This window comes from Anopheles bellator, chromosome 1 (assembly GCF_943735745.2).
Source record: "Anopheles bellator chromosome 1, idAnoBellAS_SP24_06.2, whole genome shotgun sequence".
NCBI classification, from domain to species: Eukaryota; Metazoa; Arthropoda; class Insecta; order Diptera; family Culicidae; genus Anopheles; species Anopheles bellator.
The window spans coordinates 18,237,209-18,260,850 of NC_071285.1; the positions used below are offsets into that span (position 1 = coordinate 18,237,209).

The 23,642-nt window shown below is 48.4% G+C and overlaps 2 protein-coding genes across 2 annotated transcripts; one reads left to right on the forward strand and one right to left on the reverse strand.

Annotated features, from left to right (window-relative positions):
- Positions 1–8: 8 nt before the first annotated feature.
- On the reverse strand, positions 9–1,162 carry LOC131206692 (small ribosomal subunit protein eS12). The gene is made up of 4 exons (XM_058199355.1): positions 1,104–1,162; positions 772–791; positions 266–599; positions 9–177 (listed from the first exon to the last, which is right to left on the reverse strand). Exons 2-4 carry the CDS (start codon positions 786–788, stop codon positions 115–117), a joined length of 414 nt encoding a protein of 137 aa, XP_058055338.1. The 5' UTR covers positions 789–791; positions 1,104–1,162; the 3' UTR covers positions 9–114.
- A 2,426-nt stretch (positions 1,163–3,588) lies between these two features.
- On the forward strand, positions 3,589–23,174 carry LOC131215158 (uncharacterized). The gene is made up of 4 exons (XM_058209544.1): positions 3,589–6,033; positions 18,781–20,914; positions 20,994–21,174; positions 22,116–23,174. The coding sequence occupies exons 1-4, from the start codon at positions 3,589–3,591 to the stop codon at positions 22,330–22,332; spliced, it is 4,977 nt and encodes a 1,658-aa protein (XP_058065527.1). The 3' UTR covers positions 22,333–23,174.
- Positions 23,175–23,642: the final 468 nt, after the last annotated feature.

A 23,642-nucleotide genomic window follows, 5' to 3' on the forward strand; every position in this document is an offset into this window, starting at 1 on the left:
ATACACTGTTGTTATTTTCGTGAAGATCCCGAAACCTTCACATTCGTATTTCTTCCCTTTACTTTTCACAAATTAATGTATAACCAGCTAAAGAAAGTAGCGTGTTATGTGTGTTTAGCTCGCCTGCCGAAGGTGCTCCTTGATGACATCGAGAGCGGGCGTTTCCTCCCCAAAGTCCTGCAAAATGAAGGAGGAGAAATGGGCGATTGAAGGTGTTGGTGTTGTTCTCTTGTTTATCAACTGTTTTGGGTCGATGTTTGCTTACCTTGAGCACGACACACGAAGCACCGCAAATCTTGCGCGGTTTGCCCTCCTTGTCGATCTTGCACAGGCCAGACCATTCACCGAGCTTCTTGTTCGAGTCGACACGGATCAACGGAATCTGGTGCTCGTTGCAGAGCGCCGTGATCAGCTTCTTGTACTGCGGCTCATCGCAGCTCTCCGCCAGAATACACAGCACTGCCTGACGCTTGTCCAGCGCCTTGCACGCCTCGTGAATGCCGTGCACAAGCCCGTCGGCAACTAGCGACTTCTTCAGCACCTCCTGGAGGGCCGTGTTCACATCCATGGTGCCATCGACGGGCGCGCTCGGAGCTTCACTATTTAGCGAAACGATTCAACAGAAAAAAAAACACGCAAGTAGAGACATCGCATCAAGTCGCTTGTTTTTGTGCTTGTCGCGCAAACGGGAGAATCCTTTCGGGCCTCTCCACACCCGAGGCAGGACGTTGCCCGCCCCGAGGGACCATCCTTTGCGATATCGATACTTACACTTCAACGTCGGACATTGTCTGTTGCACGGAAAACACAAGACCGAAAAGAAAAGAAGAAAACAGAACTTCATTAGTTTAATGACGATGATATCAAACAGCACGGCACATCGAAAAGAGCCTAACCGGCCACTGGCCGCACATCACAGAAAGCCTCCCCCTCGCCAGCCGTCATCGGTAAACCGACACAAAGTTGTGCGAGATATTCTTTCGATTTTCTAGCGAAACCGGTAGAATGTTGCACCCTTTCACACGCGCACCGATTGGCCGGCGGCTTGGGATTTTGTTTCGAAGTGATTTATTGCCGGCGGGACACTTTTTGCGGCCACTTACGGATATTTCTACGCTGAGCGACACGAAATGTGTTTCAATGCCGATGGCTGCGTTTGACGGAAAAGAGCGAAACAGCGAAAGCGGAAGTTGATGATGGCTGACGGTTGACAGCTGACAGCAGGGTAGCAGCACCAAATTCGTGAAGTTAATATTATACAAGAAAATTTATGCCAAGTTAGTAACCGGCCAGACTCAATTTTGTATTATTTTTCGATATTTATTAACATTTCCACAAATTAAATACTATGACGACAAAAGAGGTGAGAACAGCATGCGACGTGTGCCTATCATATAGCATTCTTTTTCGTATTTCAGTATTCTCGTTCATAACTGGGGGGCTACATGAGGCGTAAGAACTAGCGTAGTGTGGCAGCAAAAATGTAAAACCGAAATGTCAAACGTGTTTACGTTCGTGTTTTTGGTCCGAGAAAACACAAATAGAAGAGAAATAAATTGATTTCTGAATATTTGCAATGCAAAATGCAAAAGTATTTACGCTCGGATTTACGCTCGGGCTTACGCCTCGGCCGACCCGTAGACGTTTTGACAGAGGCGCAGCAATTGGGCATTAGACTGTAATGCCAAAAACATTACGTTACGCCTCATCAAGCCCCCCGGAGTGGCTCTGACTCTGAGTCGGGCGTCTCACGGTGATTTTTTGTTTGGCCGTCTCGGAGTTCAGACCTTCGTGTCCGTCGCGGCTGAAAGTGTTACGATCGGTGCGCGATGTGGTTATAGGAGCGATAGAGGGGCAAAGAAAAACACAATAAAAGTTACCCCAATCGTGTCTGCGAGGAAAATAATCGTTTGTTGATTGTAATGTTGGGCGTCAGATAGTGAACAGTGATTTCGTAAAGGTACACCGTAGTTCTGTGTGCTATTTGTTTCCGTTTCGAACGCAGAGAATCGAATCTTTCTTTGAAAGGAGCGCTGTTCGCTTGTGAGTCATTCGGCTGTGTAGGAATGCAGCTTCGAAGTCCGTTGTTCCGCGTAGACGGATGAAGTAAAGAAAAAACGGAGGGCGACGAGTAAAGTATCCCCAATGCCGAGCGAACGAAGTGTCACCACCAACCGACCAAAACGGAGGCAGAGAAAGTGATGGTCATTATTATTTCGATGCCAAAGCGTTGAACCCGCGAAGGAGTTGTCTTTATTTGTAGATAGTAGCGTTTGCTCACCCAGCACCGTCACTAAATCGGGGAACTTAAAGGGCTTATCTCTCTCCAAGAATGTTTTTCACTCCCATCATCGAAAGCAGTGGTAATGCACTTTACGGATTGCAACCGAGTTCGTTTCGTTAGCGAGTCAATCGGCCACTCGTTTCAATTGTGTTTTTGTTGTTGTTCTGCGTTGCCACTTGATTTGACAGTTCGTTTGGCAGATTCCGGAACGATAATCCCTTTTCAACGAGATGCAAGTGCTTTTCGATCCGTATGTGATTTTATGTCTCACTTATGGCGATTTTTAAATATCCGAAAAACACGCATGCCGTTTCTGTAGCAGCCGTCTAACTGAGAGTGTGATTGAGCGGAAACAATAGCTGTTTCCGGTCGCGCTACGCCCGGTTCAAGGGTTGAGCGTGTTCGCCGACAATGCGTCAATAATGTTTCAAGTATGAGTCCGACTGCACAAAAACAACGCAACATTCCGGGAAATGGAAAATGCGTGAGAGAGCCCGATTCCGAGTATAATAATTCTTGATTTCCCTACGTGCATCTTTCCGTGTTTGGTGAGGGGAAGGTTTCTCGACGAATTTCAAGTGCTTCCATCCGTGACTTGCCTACGGGATGCAAGTGTGTGATCATGAGGGAGTGCAGCAAACAGGGATTTTTCAGATGTCCCCTTCACATGTGTTCGCTGTGAGGCATAAGTGAAAGAAGCCGATTGTGATGCACACGATTAACCTCCCGCGTATACCGATTAACTTCTTATTTTGGGGTTCGAAATAAAATCGAAAATTCACATCCTGCACAATCGCTGCAACAGGAGCGGAGCAACGCGTGTGCTCTTTCCGGTTGCTCTCTTTCTCCCTCTCTCTCTCTGTGCCTCTCTCGTGATCGCGTACTGCTCCCACAGTTTGCCATAAGTGAGCAGAAAAAGGGGTGGATTTTTGGAAACCATGACATCAGCTGTGTTTCGCTTCGATGCATCACCAGCAAGCATAGGAATGTGGTCAAACCCGTCAAAACAAGGGTGGCCCGAAGGATGTCTTTCGCACGCAGAATATTAGTGAACAAATGTAAAGCAGATGCCTGAGTGATTGTGTGATTCGTATCTACATTTTCTTTTCACCGAAAACAGAGCAGCACAAATTATCGGTAGTGTCGTCAAAGCAACCATTGGTTGCGGTATGGTGCAAATGATTTTTCATGAAGCAAAAATTCGCCGGCGTGTCTAGTGTTCGGAGTTGAACGGGTAGAATCGTTAGTTTCTAATTTCCGTGCAACAACTTGCCATGGATCCATTCGGGGAAATGCAGTGCAATATGAATGGTGCGGGCAGCATAGCATCGGGCCATCAGACGCCGGGTACACCGGGCCACCCCGGAGCCATCGCCAGTGGAATGTCATCGCCCCCAGCGGGACCACCGCTCAAGCCGGTCTCACCCACCACTCCGAATGACCCGGAGCAGCAGCCCGAGAAAACGGATTGTACGCCGGAAAACTCGAAGAAAAGTGACGGCGATTCACCGGAAGCGGCAGATTATCGGTGCCTGCCACATCGGGCAGCCTCCGAGGCACCGAAAGGCGTTTCGTTGCAGGAGATGCTGAAAAGCGGCGCCGGTCCCGGGGCTCGGAGTGTTAGCGAGGAACCGTGCATGCCCTCCACGCCCCAATCGGTGGCCGATTCCGTGCGGAATGCGTTCGCTTTCACGATCGATTTCGGTGACGGTCGGAGGGTGGTCGATTCGCAGCGACACGAGAAAATGTTGGAACGGTTTCAGGCACGGCACCGGCGCGGTGAATCCCTCTCGAAGCTGGAGTCAACATCCGGTACCACCACCGGGTCAGTTCTGGCCTCAGCTGCCAGGCAGCCAACGACGACGCAACGAGCACCGCAAAGTGTGAACCTTCCGCGACGGAACAAAACCGCTGAACCGGCCATGATGGCGGCCGCTGGCGATGCGATGGTGTTGGTTGATGTTTCCGGCCGGCCAGTGGCGGTCAAGTTGAGGGAAAAGAATCAACGGACTGTCGGTAGGAGCGGAGATCAGGTCGGGAAGCGGCACAGCTGGAGTCCTCGGACGAGTCTGACCGAAACCGCTCCCGCCACTGTCGGCAGTGTGAATCGCGCCCAACAACCGCAGCAGCCGGAAGGAACAATACCCGGGAAAGGTGTGAATAAAGTGGCCGCAGCTGGAAAAGGTCGTTTTGCGCCGAAATCGGCCACACTGGCCATGGCGCTCGAGCAGCAACAAGTTACGTCCAGTACGGGCAAAGACTCGTCCTATTTCAGCTCGGAGTTTAACGCCGGTAGTGTGGATATACCATGCCTCGAGGCTCCCCTGGAAAACTTTCGCCCTAATAAGGGTGACCGCGATGAAGACGAGGTGAGCGAAACGGGTACCTATACTCTGGATGGGGACAACTACACCGAGGAGCAGAAGGAACGGATGAACATCGATCGGATCGGTAGTGGAGGATTGCCGGAGGTGATGGACCGCCCTGTGGCCGTGCGGCCGACAGCTTTCCGCGACGAGCTAGAAGTGATTGATCTGGAGCGATTGGGTGGCGGTTCCGCAAGTCATCCGTCGGAGAAGCGGAAACACAACATTCTGGAGGTCTCGTACTTTCACGAATCGTCTCCGGTTCCCGATAAAGGTTGTGCTCCACAACCGGAGCGTACGAAAAGCAAACAGTCCTACATGGAGAAACTGAAATCGAGGATGAAAAACATCACGCAGAATCGGAGTAGCAGCGGTGGGGCCAAACGGCAGCAGCAGCAGCAGAAGGAGGTGGTCGCGTTATTGGAATCACCCGACCAGGGAACCTTCACCTCCGTCACGACGAGTGGCATCCTCAGCATGAAGCCAACGCTCGACGATCACCCCAAGGTAGCGGCCGTCACAGTTACTCGTCGGCGAAACAGTCTCACAAAGTCGCACATCGATAGCTCCGAGTACGTGCAGGGTGTGGCCAAGCTAAACATCCACAGCACGGAAACGGAAGCTACCGGTGGTGCTGGCGCCGGTGTTGCCCCGAACGAGCTCAAAATCCTCAACTGTTACACCGACTCTGAGAAGGCCCAACAGCACGGTGCGGTTGGTGTGGCATCTGCGGCACCAGTTCCCCGGCGGAAAACACCGTCAGCCGATGTGGCCGCCCTGACGTCGGTACCGACCAAGAACGACTGGATTGAGGAGTGGGCGAAGAATGCCCGCGAGTTTTCGAAATCCACCAGCCCAAAGGTGCACCCGCACGAGCCGCCGCCCCCACCACCCGCCTATGGAAGAGGAGCCGGTGCGGGTATGGTGCGTAGCTACGGTGGAGAGACGAGGGCTCGTGACCGCAACCAGTTCGGGTACGATTTTGAGATCGACCTGGCGAAAAGTGATTACTACGAGGCGAAAAAGTACGAAGAGTTTGGCGATAATCTCGATCACCGGCAGCAGCAGCAACGATCGCGAAAGTTCAACCGACTCCCTGATTGTGGTTATGATGCCCAAAGGGGGGCCGCCGCTGTCGTAACCGCGTCGCCAGATGAGGCATATGGAGGCGGCGCTTTGCCGGCCCAGGAGCGGTTGAACGAATTTACCCGCGCAGGATCTCGGGGCTCGATTCGAAGGTACGGTGGTAGCAGCAATCCGTCGCCGGTGGCACCGATGGCCACCAAACCTCCGATGAGTCCGAGCAAAATTCCGTCACCGATCGGTTCGATCGGACGGGCACGTAGCGTGAGCCGCAACCGGAGTCTACAGGGAAGCAATTCGGTAAGTAATGGCCCCCTCCGGTTTCTTTGTCCAACACCGCATATCACGTTGCAAGTATGTCCTATGAACACGGGAACACGTTTTGGAGCGGGTTTCGTTTGGAAATTGGGACCGTCGTTGCGGCCCCTTTTTTGATTTCCATACTCGGGTATCCGATAGTGGGGCTCCCCTTCCGATTCCCCCGAGTGCTACATGGTGTCACCCATCCGTTGGTTGGTGGGGCAAATGAAGTCATAGATGGCTGCGGTTTCGGGGCCGAAAATAGGTTAACCATGAAGGGGGATAATTTTGGCACCGGTAAAAGTGGTTGTAGAACGTCCAAATGTTGTCGTATGAGAACTAAATCTGAATGACTCGCTAAACTAAAGTTCAAATTTCGTAGACAGGACCAATGAACGATTATGTCCGGGTAGAACTCAAATTCAAATGACTAAAGAGTAAAACAGTAAGTAAAGATCAGTTTATCTTTGGTCGTTGATGATGAGCGACGTTTTCGAGTGGCGCTTTTGTGTGGCAAGTCACCTAACGATGAGTCACACCAACGTCACCTCACTTCGGACGTTTTTGCAGATACGTAATGTAATACCGGTGGTGGTATCGGTTAGCGCACAAAAACCGGTCTTAGAAGAAGCGACGCAGGTGCAAAGGCGAACGTCGTGTTGTTTGAAGTGTCGTTTGGACACACTTTCGAACAAACGATCACGCCCGTCTTAGAAACGAAGATTGAAACTACGTGTTCTAGAATATTTCAAAAATAGTTAGCGATCTCGGGATGCCTGAGCCGCCGAGGGATGCCATCTAACGGCCCATGATGAGCCGTTAATTGCTGGAGAACCAAGATGGGCTCGGAATGTTTATGTGATTGTAACTATTCTGTTACGTCAATTCAGAATGTTTTCACAACGATTGTTTGACGGTGAGATCATCCGTTTGTCTGTAATTTTGTTTTTCAACACTCGCACGACAACGGAAAGGTGTTACAAAAACAATAGATTTTTGTTTGATGCATTCCGTTTCGTTATGATGATGAGTGTTGTGAATGTGGCCACCCGTTACACCGGAAACAACTGAACAAGAGCTGGTTCGGGCATTAAAAGGATTTACAGCATCACGCAGAATGATTCACTTTCAATTTCACTTGATTGAATTTCGATTTCACTTAGAAAAAAGCGAAATGTAAGTGTAGAAATTGAAAAAACAATTTAAATTCAAATTGTTTCGCATAAGTGGCTCTCGTTTGTTGCTCGATGATCGCACGGGGGCACTATCAATCTTCATATTTTGAGTGTTGGCAAATCGCCAAACAACTGACGTGCAGGCTCTGCTCGCGCGCTGGTTGTGTCTGGGGTTCCGTTAAAACTCGGTTTAGGTGATCTCGGAATTGTTGGCCTTTCGGAAAAACAATCCGGTGAAGTGCTATTTTTCCCTGGTGGTGGTTGAGTGAACCGCTACCGAAGAGGAAAGCAAACAAAACCATACTTCGATCGAGACTCTATTTTTACCAACGATATTTTGGTGCCTGGCCCTCCTCCTCGGGTGCGGCAAAGGCACACGCCATATGGAGTGAATGGGTTTTGCAGCGAACCGGCGAGAGAAAAATCATCAACAACACTTGCCTTGGTAAACTGCATGAAATCAGATTCGATTCGAGCCTTTCCGGATCGGGAAACTTTCTCCTCGACGATCGTACCAGCGCGCGATCACACTTTCCACCGGCGCCAGCACTTTTCTAACGCCCATTTTTTGGCTAGGCGCATGCCGCAATTTTCTGCCAACGCTCAACTGTGACCGCCGGTGCAACCCACCACTCTCGACTTATAGGTTTTCGTGATGATTCATTAGATTTATTTGTTTTCATCTCATTACCAGAAGAGCAACGCGTCGCTCGGGTTCACAGTCTGTTTGGTATGGTTTGCGAAAAATAATAATGTACATACCGTAGTACTCTTCTGCCTGCTTTCGATCGAGTCCATAAGGTAGATCTCTTAAGATAGCGATAATTATTGCTTGCCGCTGGTCACTTACGAAACGAAACCATAACCGTGCTCAATATGGAAGAGATTTTTATCCACCACCGACCACAGCAATTTATCGCCCCGTGCGCATTTTTATCGAGCATATTTTAACCAAATTTTGCGATGGAAGCCAAAAATTAAATTGCTACACAGTCGGGGTACGAGTGATGGAATAACAAAGCACCACAGAAAGGCCTTCCACCGTGTCATGGAAAGAAGAATGCAAAATCGGAATGCAAACCCTTGAGCCCTAAAACCAATTACCCGCGGCGCGGCTTGCGCTTCGAATGTGTACTTCACGTGAGAGGGTTCGGTTTCTCTTCGATCTCGACGATCGCGGTGTTTAGATTGAGATAGCAAGAGCTGCTCTACGATGCATTATGCGTAAACAGTAGACAGCCGAGCGCGATTTGTAGTAGCAAAATGGCCTCATCAACCAACCAACAATCCCTCCCATCGAAGTTCGATTATTCAAACAGAAGCTGCACCCTGTGTTTGGAGTAGTGTAAACAGCCCTGCTCTGCATGTGAAAGAACTGGAATTCTGATCCTATTTCCGAATCCGTCGCTGGGGATTGTGTCTGTTTTTCGCTCTTTTTAGTTGATCGACCGTTCAAGTGGTCGATCGGTCGATCGATCCATTGAACGACGGTTCCTATTGCTATTCACCAGTCTATTTTCGTCAACGTGGTCAATTGCGCTTCACCGATCACTCTTTCTTTCGTATGGGAAACTGATCATTGTTGATCTGTGTTGAGTTCATGTTTCTTTCTTCTGTAATTTCGGTGATTGAGTTTTCAGTTTTCCTTGATTTTTGGTCCCCTCAGACAAATGGATTTACCACGCGCATCCCTGGGGGTGTTTGGAAAACTTAAAAAGAAAAAAAAACCCATTGGAAAAACTAAGCAAATTACGTCCAGGAGTAGGAGAAAGTAACACTTTGGTGGTCGCGGTCGCCGGTTGTAATTGCGCGTCTAAACGTGGAACCAATCTGTTTTCGTACCGAATTGACATGATCGTCCAGCAATTTGCGACCGCTTTAGTGTGGTGGGCCCTTTTTCTGCATTTCGATTGAGATAGATGCTTTGCTATTGTAAATAAACTGTTGCGAACTACAAACGATGAAGGTTGCATAGCCCAAAGGCCAACAGGGCCGACGAGTGTTTCAGGTTTTGGGCTCAGGTTAGATCTGAAGGCCCTGTACTGCTGCCCCTTCGGGGGTGGGATTCACCGTTGTTGCGGTGTTGTTTGAAAAATAGAAAGCAAGGTTATTAGCTAAGCAGGGGAATCTCAAGGCTGATCGAGAAACCACTTCGTGACGGGGCAGGAAACCGGCGTCCAGCGGACGTGGATTAATAGATGCATGCAGCGATTAGAACCGGACCGGAGGGGCACAGTAATCGGCCCGCTCCGTGCTCGATCCAATCTGCCATTCGTCCGCGTACGAGCAGGTTCTCGAGCGATCGTTTATTGTAATTTAATTAATTCTAATTGGTCCAAAAAACTTTTGGTTCAAAAATTGAGTTCCAATTCATTGATTGACATTTTTGTGGCCACTTTTTTGCTGACTTGAAGTAGGCCAAATAGTTTAATTCATAATAGTTTTAAATTCATAAAACATTCCCTCAAACGGTTTGCTCTAATTCCTTTCCGTGTGAATTTATATATCCCGGCGGTAGGTTTACGGTCGCATGTCATAATGGTCATTAATTAACTTCCAGCCCGGGTTCGTTTTTATGGGAACGAACGTACATTCTTCACGCTCGGAAGGAATTTTTATTGGTTGCTGCTGAGCCAAAAATAGCCCGTCCATAACAGGCGGGAGATAGAGTTTTTGTTGTATTATTGCACCTCCGGCCACCGGTACCGGTACTCTGATGTATTTCTTCCGCCCGGAAACGGTGCCGGGTTACGCGTCTACCGGCACTGGCACGCTGCACGGCTGGAGCAACCGAAGTGTTATCCTCCTGGATACACCAACCACAGCCTTTGGCCGTTGGCATGTTGGAGCGCCAGACCTGTTGCTCTTTCTTTTAGCGCGAAGGTAGGACATCCTTAAGTCGTGATCCATTCGGACAGGACAGGAAGAACCATTAGAAACGGGCCACACTGTCTCTGTTTGGGTGTGGCATGATTGACGTACCGAAACATCGTAAAATCTGATCGTGAAACTCAGACAGCGCCATGACTGATTTCTCCAGCTCCTTGGTCTGACCTTGGCACCTTGGCCGCCTCTTTATGGCACTATCATTCGTGGATGCCGATCTAATTTGAAGCAATCCCAAGTGTCAAAGCGGGAATTTTCAGCACGAAACAGGCCGTAATGGCAAATGCGGCTCAGAGTTCATAATTAGCCCCATCTTATCTTCTCGGCGCAAATGCTTTATTCATGAGGCGACTAATTTTTGGAGCATACTTTTTGTCAATCTCAAATCTGAAAGATAATTTAAGACGAATGGCGACGCGGTCGTTGCACTTATTGTGGGCGCCGGCTTGGTTTTTCTTTGCTGGACACTCGCGTGCATAATGAATCATTTTGGGGCAAGTATGTGTGTATGTGACGGCCGCAGGCCGTGGAAGATTGATGTCGAAGAAAATAATTCGTGGTCGGTTCTGTTTTCGTTCATCGGTGGTTTACCGTTAATAGCGCGCTGCGGCGCCACGACGTTCCGAAGACGGTACGCTGTTGTCTTGGGAGCCCTTTTTTGTGGCGTTGTTTTAATAATTAATGTTCAAAAACATGGCGCTGGCCGCTGCTCGGCACTCTGGTGGCTGTGAATGGCCCTCTGCAACGGTTTAACATTTGTAGTTTTAATTATTTTATGCTAATTGCATGTGCTTCCACGTTGCGCACCACATGCGCACCTAATGACGTCATGGTGGATGTTCTGTTTGATACATTTTCTAAATTGTTCACACATAATCCACCAGCTCTCGATACACTGTGCAGTCGATCGTCACCGATCGGTGCTGTGCTCATTCTTTGTGGCTTTCTTTTCCGAAAAAGGGAAAACGAAACCCGGTTCGCGGTTCCCGGTTTTCCTCGTTACGGTGGCCATGTGCCGTGAGTGAAACAAGTTTCGTTGGCTGCCTCATTGCAACGGTACTGCGCCCTTTTTCGGATGAAGAAAGGTACGCTTCCGAAACCAAATTGTGCACGTAACGATCGTTGTAACGGTGCATCTTGCAACGAGCGGACAGGAAAGATGCTACCGATCATGGCCCTGAAGGGGGTGGATGGATGTGGGGCCGGTAGGCATTAGAAAGAACGAGGACTGGCGATGCGCTTGGGTTTAACAACGATTTAAACGCCAGCCATCCGCAAAACGGGCCAAACGCCGCGCTCTGTCGACGGTGATTTGGACGTACCACAACCACATACATATCGTCCGGTGGGGGAGGAGGGGGCGGTGATCGAATTTAGAGGACGTGGGAATTAGGCTGCGAGGGACGTGCATACACCCACGAGCAATATACGGTGGTTGAGAACTGTTTTTATTAAGTAATCGTCCGTGACTAATAAAAGAGGTAAGAGAATACACAAAAATTACAGCATCGAATTGGAATAACGCTACATTATGTTTAACGCAGCATTGGAGAAAGCATTATAAATCCAAAGCTCGGCTCAGAAAGTAGCGAATAAAAGTTAAAATTAGCAAGTGAAGAAAACCCACCCAATTCACCACAAAAAGGGAAGAAACTGGTTGCAGTTATGGTTGTAAAGTTTTAATTAAAATAGCTCGTTTTTTGGCAACCGTTTTTTTGGTCTGTGTCCACCTGGCGGCCCCGTTTTCGAGTTACGGATTGCAATTTTGAGGCCAGATGATTTTTACTTTCCTCTTGACTCTGGTGGTTCGCCACAACCATTAGGGTCGATGCTCCCTTCCAATTCGGCGGCAGGAGCATAATAAACTGCGCCACCACTCCAACATATTCGGCCGCCAGTTGGCCCAATTTTGAGAAAGAGGAAATAATTATGGGCTTTCGCTAATGTACTTGCCCAAGAAAACGTAATTCAGCGTAAGAAGAACATCTTGGGCGGTATTTCAACAAGACACTCTGGGCTTAGTGTGTGCGTTTGGAAATGTTAGTTTTCCGTAGTTTACCCCAAACAAAAAAATCCTAGCGATCATCCGTTCGTCTTCATCGTTCGTCTCGCTTGCGATGGTTGACCGCATTTTACAACCGCGTTGCTCAATCCCAATCCGCCAGAGCGCTGAGATGGTTTTGGATGGAACCGGGCTGGCAAATAAACGCAGCCCATAAAAAGCAGCCCAGAGAGACGCGCCGAGCGCGCTTCTACGGTCGAGAAAATCAAGATCACGATCATCTTGATCCGGTGCTCGGGGTTGCTGCGCTCATTGGCACGGTTCGTCGGCCGTACGTTCGTGGCACGTTCGCGTAGCCACAGGTGTGACAGACAGTGTGACAGGCCTCGAACGAAGATTTGTGGGAAAAAGAAACAATGAAAAATGCCGAGATACTGCTTGTCTTGGTCATGGTTTTACGACCCGTCAATGGCGCGGCGTGCGACGGCCACCGACCGTGCAGTAGTCGGAAGTGAGAGTGAATGCAGATGCACTTGCTGCCAGCAACGTTTATGTACGCCTGGTAATCCGTTTGCGGTATAAGAACTGGGCACAAGTGTGCTTTCCGCATAATGTCGGGTGTTTAACGATCGGCCTAAGGATTGATTGCTTCGCACGTTCGCTAGTCAATCTGAGAATTACTATTTTTTATGGGTATTTATAGGTGCTCGTTGGCTGTCTGGTACTTGTCCAATGTCCAGTTCGTAATGGATAACTACCAGCTGATCCCACCAAATACCTCAACTAAAACATATAGCGTTTCTTGTCTCAGACTCAAAACTCAACATTATCTCATCTCAATAGCATCTACATTTGCCAGGAATATGAATGTGTGTTTAATAATATCGCTCAGTAGATATTTTCTTCCAAATCCCACTTTCTGCTCTCGTAATGCTCGTACGCTTCGATGTACGCTTTGACGTGTCCTCAGGACACACGAGCACCAACTGATGCGCCCCGTGTGGGTGGTAAATAAAATGCCCAAAGTTATGTACCGAAAGTGTGAAACTTGACGTCGGAATGTTTTGATGTCCGGACATGTGTATGTGCGTATTGACGATGGCGACCGGAAAGAAAGAGTCTGTTTGTGGTGGTCGTCACGGTTTCGTGATCATCTCGCGCCGGAACAGCATAAAGCGCAAGAAAAGCAGCGGCACCGCGCGCTCGGTCTAACTTTGGCGCACGGGTCGCTGGTTAACGATCAGATGTTTTAATTTTCGTTGCACCGCGCCCGATGATAAAGTGTAACAGTTGCGCTTGAATTGGGCATTAAGTAGGAGTCGTAGGAGAGTGCGGCCAGCGTGCCAAGTTGCCAAAAGGAGACACTCTCGGCGTGTGCGGTGGCCTCTGTGGGCCACGTTCGTGGCGCACTTTCCGGTAGCCCTCGGCGAGAGAGCAAGTCAGTGAAAGTGAAATTTGAAATTTTATGATTGATGTAATCGAACACGGTCGCAGCGCCGAGGTTGGGAAAAGAGTTCGCATTCGGTTCGGAAAGTTATTTAATATGCCGTTTTTTTAATACACTACCGCGAGGCTTTTGCGAGCGCCTGGTACGACGGCGTACTTTCACCCGCGGCACTTGTCTTTGTTTTCTCCTCACTTGGGTCCGCTGCCAGATTGTTTCTCGTTGGTTATGGCGAAATTTTGAACGATTCTTTCTTCACTTACCGAGAAGAGTTTTATTTAAAGTTCACGGTAAACTCTCATATTATTACAACAAAGTTTTCGAATGGCTTAATGTCTGGACAGTATTCCTATGCTGCACGGCTTATGGTGCATTGCGTCGTTCAGTGTTCGAACAAAGACACTGGAGCGTCAAGACTCCACCTTCGTAGTAGTTCACATTCTTCTTTGACGCTTTCGAGAACGACTGGGTTGATCCTGGTGCTTGTTTAATGATCGTAAAAACTGAAGGGGCCGGATTTGTCGGGCCACGTTTTGCGTCTAGAAGTGTGTCGACCTACGGCGGGATAAATAAAGTATGTATCCTCCTCGCTCACAGGACAGGAGAGAGGCTGGTAAAGAATAATTACGTCGCGCCAGGCAGCCCCCGAAGTGGTTCGCAAAAAGTAAAACAAATCACACGCCCACAATCTTGCCAATGGGTAAACATACGGAGTAAAGACGAGTTGTGGAACGGTTTTTGGTGTGAACAACCGTTTAATGCTGCTGCCGGCGGATGGTGCGTACAACTCGACGGTGGAATTTCAGTGACGTTGTGTGGGAGCAACAAATCAAAATATTGCGAAAAATCTCGCTTCAAGCTCTTTGTGGAGCACTTTCTGGGTCAGCAGACTTAACGATGGGCGAAACTGAAAATTCGGAACTTGGGTAAAAGTAAGACGTTTGAGTGAGGACTGAAGGTGTAATTCCATTTCTAAAAGCTAGAGGATCTTGTATGTAGCTTGATGAATCATGGAGTGTAGAAACACTAACAGGCGTAGCTACTAATTAATGTTTAGTTTATGCTCTAATAAAATAAAGGTGCAAGATAGACAATAATGACGTGGCTTAACGCGCCCCGTTGTCTAGAGATTAAACTGTTAAAAATGCAAAGAAACGGATACGCATTAGAAACCTCGCACACATACAGATAGAACGTGAAGTTGGTTGGCCGCTTACGCACTGCCCCGGGCATTAGTGTACCGACGGCTTATAGTAGACGGCCATCGGCGAACGGGTTTTTGCGCGCCCACAACAAGCGCCCGCCACTTATGCGTCGAAAACCGTTCCCTTTAAAGGCCATTTTCAAAAGCCCCTGACTGTTGCCGATGCCTTATTATGACTCACTGACTGGGTCTGGGTCTGGCTCAGTAAATGCGCAACTGGCTTCGTTTTGAGAACAGCCATTGGGCATCAGATTTTGTTAACCGAGGCCCCCTTTGGGTATTCAATCATTTCGCGTTATGTTTTTCGTAAAACGTCCCTTACTCTAAATTGGGTGATAATTCTTGTGATTGAGGTTCTTATCGCACCAGCAAGCAAGACACCAAGTGACCCGCTCGGTGCGCTTTTTACATTTTAATGTGTGCCTTATTTCGACTCAGCGTGAGCTGGAATAATGTTAAATTGGGTCTTGGGTCACGCACGCGCAAAAAACAGGTAAATGTTATCAAAATTTTGCCTCGTAAAATGTCCGATGAATTCCGTTTTTTGGGGGTTACAATTCCGTCGCCTATTAGTCGGAAAGAAAACCTCCCGAGCTCCCGCCTTGATTAGTTGCATCGCGGATGTGTCGTGCTGTGCCCGCTTGGGGTGTAATTTATTTTCATTTTCTCTAATCTATAACGCACGGCTGGGACCTTTTCCGTCACTACTCCGTCCACTGCTAGGAACGGCCGCAGCCAGAGTTCGGCCGGCTTCGAGTCGTTGGTTGTGTGTTTGCTCACTATGATTTTCCGCTTCGACCGGTCCAGCTGTCCAGTGTCTTGAAGGTTGCAAAAAACGATGTCCGATGACCAGCGGTGTGCAAACACTGATAAATGCATTCGCCGTGGCCGGCCGGCCTACATCCACTGCGGTGCTGCACCACGCTGTCCCGTACCGACGTGTTTTCCTCCGTTTGCTTTTTCTATTTCTTGTTTACTCGACATGTGCGAATTCGATTAGTTTCTGCATCATCTGCTGAACTCTTTCGAACTCTTTCTTTCGTGCCGTGCCGGTGCCAATCTCGTCTTATGTGCGCCTGTTTGCTGACGGTCTGTTGTATTTTGAGCAAAACCAGTCTTCATCGATGCGTTTTTTCGATTCGATGCTAGGGGAAAAAGAGTGTGTTGGTTCGCGGAAGGAAACGAGAAAATCGGTCCGACAATTAGTGGCTGTTTGTGGTTCTCGTCTGTGGAAATCATAGACAGATACCAGCTACTGAGGGCACAACGTTATTTATCGGAAATTATAGACAAACACACACTGAAAAGTGGCCGATTGGCGATGGCTTGGTTTCCTAATGCGTGGTTGAATTGTGCAGGAAGCAGCAGCATGATTAGAGGAAGCAAAACCTGCAATTTATTTACCACTTTTTTTTGCAATTAATTGCAAGTTGACATTTCTTTTCCCAAGACCCCCTTAAATTCGATATAATTTACCAATTTTTTCAACCGATCGCCAATACAGCGCTCTCTTCCTGAAATCACTTTCAAATTATAAAGGCGTAAAACAGATCGTTAGACCATGGCTTAATGGACGCCAATAGGAGCAAAGTGAAATTAGCGTACACGTGTGACAAAACGCAGCATAAAATGCCTGGGAAACACTCAGTTGTTAATTAAAAACATGACGATCTTTTGTTTCCGGCCCGGCCGACACGAAAGTCACACACTAAAATTAGTGCTCCTGAGTCGCGTCTCGAGGAATTGTTGGATGCCTCCAATTAACTGACTTGCTCCCGTCCGCCGCGCAGACCGGTCTCGGAAGCCGTTTAATTCGCAACAAATCTTGTGAGGTTATTTACTTTGTTTTGCATAAAATTGGTCGTAAATGCGAGGCTCTTCCTGGCCCCGCGGAAAAGGGGCACATCATCTCCCAAGAGCGAGAATTCCATGCTCCAAACTAGTAATGCGGGTGCGGAAATTGGTGGCCGGAAATGAACGGAACGGAAGTGGCGCAAACGATTGCCACGGTGTTGTTGGCACCTTGGCCAGCATTAACTGGCAGTGTTCACACCATCACCTTGCAGCAGCAGTTTATCTTCTTTGGTGCAAGCAGTGGGTATGAAACATCATCGAACTGCGGCGCTTCACTTTTGCGTTGGGTTGTGGATGCTGTTCCGGGAAGGCTGCTGCATACCATTTGAATAGAATTAACGAGATGGACACAGTTTTTAAAGGAAGATCGTTCAGACACTAAGACCCGCAGACACGTTACGAGGTTAGCGTCGTAGTTTGACACTATAATTAATTTATCAAATAACAAAAAAAGGTTTAAAATTTATTGATTTTGAATAGAGCGTCAAAAGTTTACTCTTGCCAAACCGAAACAACGATAAGAATGAGCGACTAATTGACTGCCCCTTTGCTCATTACTAGCGACACTTCAATACATCATTCATCAAGGGCCTTTCAGACCCAAAGATACAGCGTTTTTTCAAGGGAAGCAATTTATAAAACCTCCCCGGGTGTCTACGCGGCTCAGAAATGTCAAGGACTTGTTGTCAGCCTTCGTAAAGGGGTGTTCGAACGCCAAGCAGGGTCCGCTCCCGCTGTTCCCTCATTACGTTGACAGAAGCTGAAGGTCTCTCGTAGTCCGCTTCGTAAGAGGGTCATCCTGTGTGTGGCGTCGATACGTGTTCCTCGTGCTGGTCCTGGTCACTTCTTGACTTTGGCAGGATGGTGATAATGGGATTTTTATGCATATTCAATACCGTGCCGTGGCTTTAAGAGGCGCGGCGGCGGCGGCGGCAAATTGGGAAGAAACTATACATGGATCTCCGGTGTCGAATGATAGCGAAAGACCGTGCGTGGCTCTTTCTTTGCGATTATTCACCGTATGGGGATATTTTTGTAGTAAATTCCATCGGTGAACTGTAATGGGCATCCGATCGGATGAAGGAAGGCCATCGCCATATTGGACGCGATTTATAGTAGGAAGCACGATGCCTTTGGCCTTATGAACCGGCAGTAAAATGGGTAATAATCTTCGATTTCACCCTCCGAACTGGATATTGCCATGTCCAAGGACAAGCTCGGGCGTGTGGCATAACGGTGTTGATTTTTTTTGTTATTCGCCATTTAGATTAGCAATAAATCTGGTTGCATTGAGAATGATTCAAGACCATCTTAAGCTCCCGGACATCTGTCTGTAAGAGGTACCTAATATTCTAATTAAAAACTAGGCCTTCAGTTCAAATCGATGTATGGACAGTTTTTGATCCTTCGCCCTATTCCCACTCTCTGAGGAGGGGTCCCATGTTTACGACGGAGTGTTCCTTTAAAAGGTCGATTGATGTACTCCGGAGCTAGTTACAAAATTGGATTACCTTGATTGGCGGTTCCGTCGTTGCCGTCAGATTAACGGGCCAGCAGCATTAAACTTTCCGCTCTTTCGCCGTGAAAGGTGCCAAGAGCATGATGTTTTGACGTTCGTGTCGCGGGTAGGGGGATCGCGACGATCGTGATCAAGCAAACGCTAGCGTGAAGATGATGCTAGTGAATGGTACTTAGGGGGCACGAGTGAAGTGAATGCCAAAAGAGAAGACTTCCAATTTCAAAACACGGTGGCCGCTGACTGTTAGGTGTTGATGATGCTCGTCGTTCGTGGGGCAACGTAAAACAGCAAACCGTCAGTCAGCTGCGCGACACCGTCAGTGTGTCTAGGCCAACGGTTCGTTCGGTGTGGAAACCCAGAATTGGTTATTTTTAGGATTTAGCGGTTACCATCGGTGCCGGCCAAATAGTGTGATCGAATCTCTCGCCTCGTAGTTGTCGAAGCTCCGAGGTAACCTCTGCATGCGGCGTGGGGTACGGCCTTGAATGCATGTGGTTGATATTCAGATGACTGAACGCCGCTTGGTCCACGTGGCGGGGCTGCTCTGCAGTAAACTTGTCCTTGACGCTGTAAACATATCTGCAACACGCGGCAATTTGTTAGCTATCGTTGGTGTTTCGTTTCGTTTTTAACGGCCCGTTTCGTTTCGCACGCTCTTTCTAGGACCTATCCGGCAATGAAACGGAAATGTATCTACAGAAGACGGCGGCAGCCATTTCGACACTGCAAAATCTCCAGCGACGCAACTCACTGCGCAACAACAGCTCATCCCATCCCTCGTCGAGTCCGCTCAGCCCGGCCTCACGAAAAATGTCACCGAAAATGTCCCCGATGAACTCGCTCCATTCGCCGCTCGACTCCCCGTACCATGAGAAGGCCATCAACTACAATGGCAACAGCTCGCCGCTCTACTCGCCACAGCACCAACGAAGTCTGCAGCAGCATCAGCTGCACCAGAACGTCGGAGGCCACAAGCGGAACCACTCGTTCGATGGAGCGGATCCGCTCATATCTCCCGGGTCACCGTACCTGGCGAACGGGGCCGGCGGTCATATGACCCGAAGCCTAAACACCAACTCCCGAAGCAGCCCCAAGATGGACTTTGCTAAGCGCCACCACATGCGCCATAACTCGTTCGAGGGTGTGATGTCCTCATTGCCACCGAAACCGCTCAAATGCTTCCAGCAGTTTGATCAATCGCACGTGGTCGGTTACTATGGCGATGAAGAGAATCCTGGCGGTGCTCCTGGTGCTGCCGACGGGGATGAGCAGTTGGGCGAATGTCGGGATTACGACGAGGAGGAGTTCGAGGATGATATTGACGATGACGAGGAGGACGAGCAGAATCGGGTGCAGCAGAAGGTCTACGACGAGTTGCGGAGGAGAAGGGAGAATCTAAACGACACGGCCGCCAGTTATATGCCAAGGCCAAGGGCAATGTCGCTCGGACCACGGAGAGCTCCGGTCGCTGGTGGTCACACGGCGGTGCAATCTCACAAACAAAATTTACAATCAACAGGTGCCAAACAAGCGATAGCGGGACTGATGAGGGATGCTAACGCTACCGTGTCCGGAGCAACGAAAAATGTTGCCTCTAATCGTGTTCATCGGACGCCTCTGGTTACGGCTGGTGGTCATCAACCTCCGCCGCAGCAGCAGCAACATCTCACGTCGCCCATCAAACGTTCGAGCTCGTTTTCGGTGAAACAGACCGTTATTAAACCGTCGACGCCAACCATGCCCGGCAAGGGTGGCACTGGTGGGCTACTGGCAACCGATCGGCGGTCGGTGGGAGGGTCGAAGATTCAGAAATCGGCCAGCAGTACGAGTTTCAAGAAGATGATCGGCGCGATGGATAACGTGCAGCCACAGCAGTATCACCACCACGCGGTGCAGCCACCGCACCATCGGCACCAGCTGGTGATGGATCCGAACTATCCGGACGAGCTGATGCTGTACATCAACGATGGGGACGATGATGGTCTGCAGATGATATCGGGTCACAGCGGTGGTGGTGGCGATAGGCGTCACCAACAGCAGCAGCAGCACGGTTACTCGTCGAACTCGCTGACGGATGATGAGGACGAAAGGGCTGGCGAACTGCTGTTGATCGACGATGACGGGGAGGTTGTTGATGACGACGACGATGACGATGAAACCGGAGGCCGAATCGAGAAGGGACCGCTGACGAACACACGCTACAACAAAACGTTTCTGATGCGCATGGAACAGAACAAGAAGATAGCCTCGGGAACGATGGCTGCCAGCGGTGGCGGGACCACGGCAAAGCAAAGCGGTGGAGGAGCGTCCGCCTGTCCCAACACACCGGAACTACCCCGCAGAGGAGCCGTACCACGGTCGGCGGGGCTCGTTCGTGACCGTGCTTCGATGCCGCGAGATTCAAGTCTGAATCGCATGAAGCAGGATCTGAATGTGCGTAAAACGTCTGCTGGCCGGGAATCGCTGCTCGGTGGCAAAGGGCAGCAACAACTGTCCACCCAATCGATCGCATCGTCCGTTTCGTCAGCAGCTCCCGCATCCGGCGCTAAGGTGCAGCCAAAGTATCTCGACATCTCGAAGTACAAGCCCTCGACTGCGGCCAACTTTCTGAAGAAGGACGAAACGAAGAGCTATCTGTTGCGGCAGGAAGGGGTCCGCAAGAGCCCCAGCAGTGCGTCGGTTGCGTCGGCCATGAGCCGTGCCGATCCCACTCGAATGAGCGCCCGGAGCATCAAATCGGCCAGCAGTGCGGCGAGCAAGTCGAGCGGCACAGCAGCTTCAGCGGCCAAGAAGGATCGTAAGTTGATTCACACTGCAAACCCTCGCTCTAAACACTGTCTTAACTGAACTTCTCTTTGGTTGGTGGTGATTTTTAGCTGTGAAGATCGCCAAGGAACAGGAACTGGAAATGTGGCGCCGGCGGGCTAGTTACGATCCGATGAAGGCGGCGCTCGAGGGTAAAAAGAAACAGCTCGAGGAAGCGAAACGTTTGGCGGTACAACAACAACAACAGCAGCAGCAACAGCACTCGGAACGGCAAAGTAAATCGAACGAAAGGTTTGCCCCGCTTTCTGCTTCTTTCACCACCTCTTTCGACAACACCGACTGTTTCGTGCTACTCCTGTGTACCTATCGCCTACCTTTCTCTACGACTGTCGTTACTTCGATATCTTTCCTTACGGAACCTTCTTTGACAGTTTCCGGTTCCTTTTTGGCTTTATCGTACCTTGGTCTATCTATGAAACCTTCCCTTCGCACTCAGCGCGTTACAATGTGTGAATTGTATTTCTGTGTGTGGCTTCTGTTTTGCTATTGTATAATGCTTGGAAGAATTTGTGTTCCTTTACCTACCTCTTGTCTATTTTGTCTATATCTTAATATTTTGAGTCTATTAGAAAGGCGATTTTTTTGCTTGACGTAAAAAAACAATCGAACGAAGCGTGTATTGCTCACCGGCGTTGCTGTGTTTAGTTATGTAACTTTCGTATCTGGTCCACTATCAGACATCACTCAGTTCATGACGTTCGCATTAAGGAAATGAACGAAGGTTCGTCGGTGTTATCTATCGGTTTACGTCTATTTATCTTTCGCTTTTCTTAGCCTTTGTTGATAACGGATGTGCCTTACACGACACAGACGTATGTTCTGCTCCGTAATATCCAACTCGTTGGCGAGGTTCCGGTGTTTTTAATCAAACAGAAAAGATAATTATAATCGAAAATTGCATTACCTTGACATTGAAATGTATGGGAATATTTATTAGGTGATCAATCGAGCAAAACAATAAGGAAATGCCAGAGATAGGCAGTCAAATTGTATATTTGATAAAAGTGCTTCTGTTACTTTTTCACACTGTATAAAACATCACACAAATTGTATGGTTTTTCGCTTTTATAACGACAATCGATGGTGGACTGTTGGTTGCAGCGGGTAACACGAACGCGTGTTGTTTCATTTGATTTTTAATAATCGTTCCCATCGCTTCTCACCATTTACAGCTCCGTTTTGAGGTCCCAATCGTATCACAGTGGCGTTGGCAACGTTGGTGGCGGACGACTGTATCAAGGTACTGTCGGCAACAGTAGCAACGCGAACCTGCGTGGTGCTTACAATCAGACTCTAGGCGACCCGACGGACCCCGACGCCAACAACCAATGGACGCTGACATCCACGGAATCGAGCGAAGATCTTGATGGGGATGATTACATTAACTAATATACCGGGAAGCAAACAAAAACTGCACAGGGATCTGAATCAGGCCCAGAAATCGATTCCATCGTTCACTATTAGTTGTAGCTGCACTTCTGCAACCGTACCATTTACCATGTTTTGTCAAATACGCCCAAATGCTTTAGATGCAACCCACATCAGTTTAACCGGTAGTGCTGCAATGTGTGAACAGTAATATTCCATTTTGAATTATTAGACACAATCAACAACAACGCGTTTAGGGAACACAACGTGTACTGGCAAGTAATGATCGATTTTGTTTGATTTTCTACAAGTAACCGTAAACGAAATACCGACATCAGGATCGGTAGCTATTGCGTTGCAGTGTTGAAAAATTAACATACGAGATGAATTGTAGATATCGTTAGGGTTTTGTTATACGTTTGTTTGTAAGTTTGTACTTTATGCAAGATTTCAAGATCTGACCAACACTGAGCAACGGATCATCTATATGTTCCGAGCAGTTCTGGGCGTCCTTAAGTTTAGAAGCTAGCTGTCCACCGATGTTTAGTACTATATTTAAAAAAAAACCTGCCACCAGCCACAAGGACAACGATTCAGAGATTAGTTTTTATCGCGTTACCGAGCCCATAGAAATAGTGGAGCGGTATTCGAATCATCATCTATTCTACTCCTGTCAGAATAGAGATATAACGAACGAACGAAAACTCTGGTGCACACTAGAACCTATAGTAACCAATGGCGAACATTTCCACTTGTTTAGTTACACACTAAAAAATGAAGGAAATTTCGTCAGATCGAAAGCTCGACAGCGAGCAATAACGAACCACTGGTAATGATGCCCACCAATGGGGGGTACGAGCGGAGCACATTTCGTATATACGCTGGGGAACGTTTGTCTAGAAAATGTTGGAACCGAAGAGTGGAACCTACTTTGACTACGCTTCTTTATATTGGATTGTAACAATGTTATGGCAACGAGGATGGTTGATGATTTCATTGCTTCTTGTACACATCGTGTTGAGTATTTTCTTGCTATTAAGTGAACGTTGAGTAGTTGTACAGTAGACTAATTTGCGTAATGTTATCAAGAGGAAAATTTATTTAGCTTTTTGGACGATTTAAGTTCGCAAGTTAACGGGTTAGAGTGTATGTTTGTTGTGTTGCTACAACGGTCCATTTTGATAGGTTAAAAGGCTTTAAGAATGTTTTAAAATGCTCTGTTAGGTGTTAGATGTTTCGCGAGGTTGCTAATGAGTTGGAGAGGAGAGATGGAAACAGGCAGTACGTCTCAGTGTCTGGTAGTCATTTGTAGGTCGAAATTGATGCAAAAA

Coding starts and splice junctions, on each gene's coding strand:
- LOC131206692 (XM_058199355.1), bottom strand. Junction 178..265: donor CTTCGTGTGTCGTGCTCAAG/GTAAGCAAACAT, acceptor TTCATTTTGCAG/GACTTTGGGGAGGAAACGCC.
- LOC131215158 (XM_058209544.1), top strand. CDS start 3,589: ATGAATGGTGCGGGCAGCATAGCATCGGGCCATCAGACGCCGGGTACA. Junction 6,034..18,780: donor GTCTACAGGGAAGCAATTCG/GTAAGTAATGGC, acceptor CGCTCTTTCTAG/GACCTATCCGGCAATGAAAC. Junction 21,175..22,115: donor CAAAGTAAATCGAACGAAAG/GTTTGCCCCGCT, acceptor CACCATTTACAG/CTCCGTTTTGAGGTCCCAAT.